Here is a 7,848-nt window from a genome sequence, read left to right as displayed (position 1 = left end):
TTGGTGTATTTACTGTTACGACAGCGGATATGATGATGATGATATAATAATCAAGACCAACACAAAACTAATAAAACAAACATGTCATACAATTGTTGGTGAATGCAACTGTCGGTGTATGCATGATATATATGTCTGTGATGACCCAGAAATTTCGACTAAATTTAAACTTAATCTTTGTATGATTAACATTTCCGACACGATAAGCAAAGTCTGTAAAACTGAATCTCAAAATTTTTGAATTACTTTTATATATTTAAATACCTTCGGTTGTTTTCGACGATTCGCGAACAATTATATGTAAAAAGATACATATATACTATAACATGAAAAGGTAACAATGTATTAATTGTTTGATACCGTACATTAAACTTATTGGTTTAAATATCTATTTGAATGTATATGATAAGTTGAAATATTTATTATTAAAATTTATTTATAAATAACGTCCAATGTGTATTTAAAAACTGATTTATGTATATTAAAAAGATATATACATATATATAATAAACGATAGTAACATTCGTTTATTGATTCAATTGATATTTAGATAAGTTAACTAAAGCGTTTAAGATGAACCAGTTAAACACTAATTTGCTACAGTGTTTTCAAATTGCCACATTACTCAAAATGCTACAGTGTTTTCGAAAATCACTATTTGCTACAGTGAAATTGACTTTGCTACAGTGAATTGCTACAGTAAAATTTGACTTTGCTACAGTAACTTTGCTACAGTAAAACACTATTTTAAAATGTATTTTTAACAAATAACGAGACGATGATTTATAGAAGTAAATGACAAGAGTACAAGTTGCGGAACGCAAAGTACACGATATAAAATAGTACGCAAGGACGTCTGAAAATCCGGAACCGGGACCCGAGTCAAGAAGAAACGCCCGACGCAACGGACCAAAAATATCTAGTCTACTATGCACAAGAATAAAATATAATATATAAATAATTATATTAATTATTTATATATTTATATTTATTTTATATTATGTCGACAAGCTAGGAGCCAAAACAATGTGAGCTGTCCCTGGTCCTCATGCGAGTCGCATGGCCAGAAGGCCATTTCCATGCGAGTCGCATGACTCCAGATTTCAGGCCAGGTTCTATAAATTGCAGTTTTTGGCTCGAGATAATCACACACATACACAAATATAGATATACTCCGTAATATTATTATTATTTATTATTATTATTATTATTATTATTATTATTATTATTATTATTATTATTATTATTATTATTATTATTATTATTATTATTATTAATAAGATTATTATTAATCTTATTATTTTTATTATTAATGTTATTATTTTTGCGATACAAAAATAATAATGTACATAAAATATTACGACGGAGTGCTGTCCAAGTAATTTTCAAAAATGAGTTTTCGAGCAAGCTAGAGCTAAGGAAATTATGAGTTATTGCCAAGGAAATTATGGGTAATGTTCGGGGGTATTTTTGTGAATCAAACCTCGTGTTTATCATCTCCGATGCGTCTACGTGCTTTCCTGCAATATTGTATATCAATATTAAACTGTGAGTTTCATAAGATCCCTTTTACTCTCTATATTTTTGGGCTGAGAATACATGCAAATGCTTTATTAACCGATATACAATATTTATATGCGTGAGTTTCATTTGCCCCTTTTTAATTGCTTTTGCAATCTATATTTTTGGGCTGAAAATACATGCACTTTATTTTAAACGCAATGGATACAAGTACATACTAAATTCTACACTGAGTTTGAACCGAAAATCCCTTAGCTTTGGTAACTAGTAACTGCCAGTTATAAGAACTGGTGGGCGCGAGTAGTAGTATATGGATCCATAGGGCTTGACATCCCCGTCCGAGCTAGAGCGCTAGCCTTTTAACGGACGTATGCTATTTGAGAAGCGTACACGTTGGTTTGCGTATATTATTAAGATGATTATACAAAGGGTACAAATTATATAAACATTAAAGTTTAGTTACCAGGGTGCTCAATTTTGTAGAACTGATTGATAAACGTTTCGGATGAAACAACTGAAATCTTGTGATTCACCTTTTATGTAAAACCTATTGATAAACGTTTTGAATAAAACAACTGAACTTTTGTAATCCACATTGATATACGGATTATGTGTAATATTAAAACTATGAACTCACCAACCTTTGTGTTGACACTTGAAACATGTTTATTCTCAGGTTTCTAGAAGTCTTCCGCTGTTTGCTTATACGTGATACAAGATATGTGCTTGGAGTCATACATGCTATATACAAGAAACTTGCATTCACCAAACCATTACCATGTATCTTATTTTGACTGTATTGTCAACAGATGTATTATTGTAAACCATTTAAATGGTGATTGTCTATACGTAGGAATCATCAGATGTTAAAAACCTGGAATTTATATATTCATTTATGAAATACCTTTTCAAACGAATACAATGTTACAAAATGTATCACATAGAGGTCAAATACCTCGCAATGAAATCAATGAATGACGTGTTCGTCCATATGGATTTGGAGCGATCGTCACAATGTCGATGTATGCAGATGGATAGATGAATATGTATGCAACTGTTGGTGAATGACGGTGATGATATTAATAAAATAAACAACCATAAATAGACATGATGGTGATGGTGCTGTTTGTATAACGATATTTTAAAAAAAAAAAAAAAATTTAGAATAGAAACCGGTTTTTATTAAAAACAGATTTCTATTGTCAAGAATAGAAACATGTTTTTTGTTAAAAACCGGTTTCGAAAGTCGAGTTTAGAGACCGGTTTTAAAACCGGTCTCCACTTTATAAACCCCTATACATAGAGACCGGTTTTAAAACCGGTTTCTAAAGCCTTAAAAACCGGTTTCCATTCCTTTTTTTTTTGTAGTAGTGATTATTATTATTATTATTATTATTATTATTATTATTATTATTATTATTATTATTATTATTATTATTATTATTATTATTATTATTATTAAAAAGTCAAAATGTGCATATCCAATTCTCAAATTTTACAATCAAATCACTCTAAATTTATCAAGTTTATACTTCATAAATATATGGAAATCTTCAATCCTTTTTATAAAATGTCAAAAGCTCCATGGAAATCTGCAATCTCGTTCAAAAATTCCAAAATCATTTTCTTAAAATGTAAGTATAACATTTGCAAACGAGTAGCGATTAATTTCACACAAAGGATTTTACTAACAAAAAAGAGAAAAAAAAAAAAGGTGCAAAAAGAAGAGTATAATGGTAACAAAATTTAAAATATAGTTTTCAAGTGTGTTAATTATAATTAAATTAGAAAATGGGCAAATTTGAGAGATTAAAATCTTAGATTGGGGATATATGATATTAAGATGTTTAGTTGGGGAAATTTATAACTTTAGTGTTTAGAAGGGAGATATATGATATTCTCTCAATAGTTTATACTTCATAAATATATGGATCGAATGTGATTGGTTAACCAATTTCTATGAGACGAGAATTTAGATTTATTTTTCTGTAACTTCCACTAGTAGTGTTGTTACCATATTATAATAAATAAATAAAAAAAATAAAAAATAAAAAGTAAACACGAGACAAATCGGGTATCATTTAATGATATGTACTCCATAACTCATAAGCTTAGTAAGATACACCCTCAACGACGTGCGGCGTACACAGAAGTTTAGCTGTTTCTATAAAAAAATACTTTCTATGTAACGTTGACCTTACAGATCAAAGTTTAACCAATTACTCGTATAAGATAAGATACATACCAATAAAAAAACATTTACAAAACCAAAAATGTAACAAAAATTAAAAAAACAATAACTAATGAAACTGTAGCAGAACGGTTAACGGCAGTTGAATCGCCGGTAGCAAGATCCGCGTATAATGAACTATTTGAAAACAATCCTTTTAACGGACTTAACACGCTTCCGTTTACTGGTTTTGTCACACCCTTTCTATTCTGTCCACTGTAATTCATTCATTAAAAAATAATATTTAAATAAAATAAAATTTTATATATAATGGTCAGTTATAATATACGGAGTAACTAACTTTCACAGCTAAAAGTTACCTTTGCAGTGAGGGACAAAATGTGATTACATAATCTGCAGCCGTACAAGTGAACGTACTCGTGGCATCATCGTACGCGTAACTATATGACCTAGGACACGCCATCTTAAAAACCTGCGAGTACGATGAAGGCTGACACGATTGTGGTGATCCAAAATCCCCTTTACAACAATACTCCGCCGTCCCAAATGCCTCACAAGCACTCCGACACCCTCCACCGCTAGCTGCCTTTAATTCGTTTGGACACCGCCGGTTCAAGTCATCAACACAACCGGTGGTCCCACAATCACCAGACCCACCACTTACTTCAACTATCATTTGTAGATTATATCCATCTACAAGACTAACGTCATAAAAATCTTGTGCTGTTGAAGAAGATCCCAAAGTGAATTCTGCTAACGTGGCAGGAGGTGTTGCTCCTGCCCCGTTGCATTCTATTTGTCCGGACCCACAATCTGCAGTTGTGCATGATCCGTGTCCAGACTGGTCAAAGTTGCACCCGGTTCTTCCCCAGAACCGGCCTGACCAGCCTAGGGGAGCTTGTAAGGAACGTGAATTCCCGTTCACAAGCTCGAATCCAGTTGTGTCGAGAGTTGGTTGACCGAGAATTCCCGGCCAAACAGTGTAGCTACACTTGTTTATAAATGTAAACTTAGCTCCTGTAACTCCTGCAATATGAAAAACAAGAATATCTAAATTTAATTTTGAACAATCAGATTTTAGTATAAATTGTGTATAATAAAGAACATCCAATTTGATCATTCTAGCATGTTTTATCAAAAAAATCACTACAAAAATTGTAAGTTTTTAATAAAAATTAATTAAGTACAAACATTGTCTATATCTTTGTTAATGAAGAGACATTGGTTTACCTTTAACAATGAATAATGTAAAAAGTGTGATAATCAAGTTGGGTCGACCCATATCGATAATATATATACACTACTTGGTGTCGAAAACTAATAAGTTTTTTATGAAAAAGAAATAATGATGAATGAATGATGAAGAAACTAGGAGAATTATGGGTTTATATGATGGAGTGAATTATATGGTTGAAGTATTCGAAGAAATTAGATGGAAGAGAGAGTGAAGAGGGAATTATGAAGCAACGAAATGGTTGGCTATTTATAGAAATTACTAAATGCCAGGTCAACATGCCGACTTAGGTTGTGTATGCGTACGTGTCTTTGTGAAAGAGAGGAACGATATGACCAACACCTATTTCTTTTTACATGAACAACGATGATAATGATATTTAATTAATTTGGTCATGCAATCCCTTTAATCTATGATATCTTTAGAAAAATATTTGGAAAAGGTATGGACAGAAATTGATACCATGAATCATTTGTGATGCTTGTAACGCACCAAGTTAAACGACTTTGTGATGTTTTTAAAATGGCCATTCGGAAACAATGAAACTACTACTAAGCACGGGCGAAAACTTGATATATCACATAAAGAGTATACTGTCTTACCTGAATTTAACGGAAAAAAAAATTTATACTAAAAAAAATTTTGTTTTTGTAAAAAAATAAATTTTTTTTTTGGTGTTTTTCCATGCTGACTTTAAAAATTTTATTAAATTTTTACACTCGCTCAATCTATATCCGGGTTCAAATTCTGCTTACTTCATCCCTCTCATAAAACATGTCATTTGAAAAAAAAAAAATTCTCCGTAATAAATTTAAAATAGTCATTATAATTTTGTCCTAATACAAAAAATAAGTTTGACTTCAGTCATTTAAAATATAAATTATTGAGACTAGTAAAAGAGTGTGAATTGAAAAGCTTGATAATATTTAGTATTTATTTTCTTAAAATGAATATTTATTTCAAAACAAATATAAATATTTGTTAGATGGGTTATATTGTTTAGATGGACTATGCTCACATTTATATGTATGGCGCGTGTTCTATAAAGGTTCATTACCGTTACTTAGTCCGTTAGGTTTAGCAGTCTTATTACGGAGTATTATTTATACATGCTCAACTGTAAACGAGAATCAATCAGTAAAAATAGGTTCTCCATACCATCGACTCATATCAATTAACGATATTAAGAGAGTCATTATTAATACAGAATAAGTAATATCTAGTTATATCTATACCAAAACAATAGTATATTTATTTATTTTTAAATATAATAAATAGATTAGAACGAGGTAGGGGACCCATCGCGTGTTATTGCGGATCTCCCTATGCTTGCGCTAACATGTTTTGAAGAAATGTTTGTTTTATGTGTTTATCCTTATAATAATAGTGTTTAGAAATACATGATTGCATCTTATAATTTGCTATGTGATTTTAAACATGATAATGGTGCTTTGAATTAGATATTATTAATGTTTAACTTTTTCCCATTTATCAAAAATATAAATTAAAATTATATATAATAAATTTTGATTATATTAAAAGTTGATAAATTTATTAACTTTTATTACGGGGTACTTTTAGACAAACAACTAATTATAAAAAATATAAAGAAAAATTAACAAACTGAACATCATTTTTTATATAATTAAATCTTTGTATTGTAATTATTGTTAAAAAATATATATGTTGAGAGAGGAATGTATCAAAATAAACTTTGATTAAAAACAAAATATAAAAAACGAGAACGAAAAATAAAAAGTTGAGGTGAAGAAATCAAAATATTACAAAATTGAAAGGTCAAAGTGAACATTTTATTTGAAAAAAACTAAGAAGAATGATTTAGAAAGAAGAAAATATCAATGTTCAAATGTCACATTAAAGTTCAAGTTTTATTATATTAATATTAATTAATATTAATATTAATATTAATATTATTAATATTAATTAATATTAATACTTACACACTAAATGTGATGGGTAATTATGTCGTTTCAGTTATATCCGATTGTCGTTTTGCGTTCGCGTTCACATTATAAACGGTCCCTCAACTTAGGCTATTTATACAACGGTCTCTTAAATTTACACTTTTCATGGGCTAAAAATGTAAATATATAATTTTAATAAAATAGAAGAAACTAATTCCCCCGAATTTATAACGGGCCCTATCTTCTCGCTCGGTGCGAGTTAAATTTTTCCGAGACCACCGTTCAACTCGGAAAAATCTTACGAACCCAACGGGCCTAACTATACGCGAAACGGACAATATTTAAAAAACGCTAAACACAACGACAACTCGTATCTTTCCGCTCGCCACAAGTTAAATTTTTTCAACGGCAACATCAGACTAGAAATAATTTTATGAACAAAACGAAACTAACCACGTTCGAAACGGACACTTTTTAAAAAACACTAAACACAACGACGGCTCGTATCTTTCTGTTCGACGAGAGTTAAATTTTTTCGACAGCACCATTACACTCGAAAAAATTTATTGAACAAAAAAAACTAACTACGTTCGAAACGGATACTTTTTAAAAAACGCTTAACACAACGACATCTAAAACGGCGCTTAAAACATGAGCCGTGTTCCCCTCTGTAAATACACAACGCTACGTTAAATATGAATACGCAGCTCAAAAGCCCCCGCCGCAACGCGCGGGCCGGTCCGGACTAGTTATGATTAAGGTTTGATTCCTTGGGGTTTGTGTTTTACGAATTTGTCCTTAATAAAAAAGACAAATTATATTCATGTGGACTTAATTTTATCCTTTTATGAATTTAATTACTTCATCTGTTTCACTATAAGTGTTAAGTGTTCACATTTTCATTTTGAGTTGTCTCATTTTAAGTGTCCACTAGCTCAAGTGGTTGAGGCTCCGAGTTCCTTGCAAGCGGTCCCAGG

General features: G+C 30.7%; 1 protein-coding gene across 1 annotated transcript; it reads right to left on the bottom strand.

Moving 5' to 3' along the window:
* Positions 1 to 3,621: 3,621 nt before the first annotated feature.
* LOC139850414 (thaumatin-like protein 1) lies at positions 3,622 to 5,137 on the bottom strand. Its single transcript, XM_071839990.1, has 3 exons — positions 4,943 to 5,137; positions 4,072 to 4,738; positions 3,622 to 3,967 (listed from the first exon to the last, which is right to left on the bottom strand). The coding sequence occupies exons 1-3, from the start codon at positions 4,992 to 4,994 to the stop codon at positions 3,781 to 3,783; spliced, it is 906 nt and encodes a 301-aa protein (XP_071696091.1). The 5' UTR covers positions 4,995 to 5,137; the 3' UTR covers positions 3,622 to 3,780.
* Positions 5,138 to 7,848: the final 2,711 nt, after the last annotated feature.

The sequence above is a fragment of the Rutidosis leptorrhynchoides genome, chromosome 5 (assembly GCF_046630445.1).
Source record: "Rutidosis leptorrhynchoides isolate AG116_Rl617_1_P2 chromosome 5, CSIRO_AGI_Rlap_v1, whole genome shotgun sequence".
Classification (NCBI taxonomy): Eukaryota; Viridiplantae; Streptophyta; class Magnoliopsida; order Asterales; family Asteraceae; genus Rutidosis; species Rutidosis leptorrhynchoides.
The sequence above is the reverse complement of the archived record's forward strand: the minus strand, read 5'-3'. Positions and strand labels throughout refer to the sequence as shown.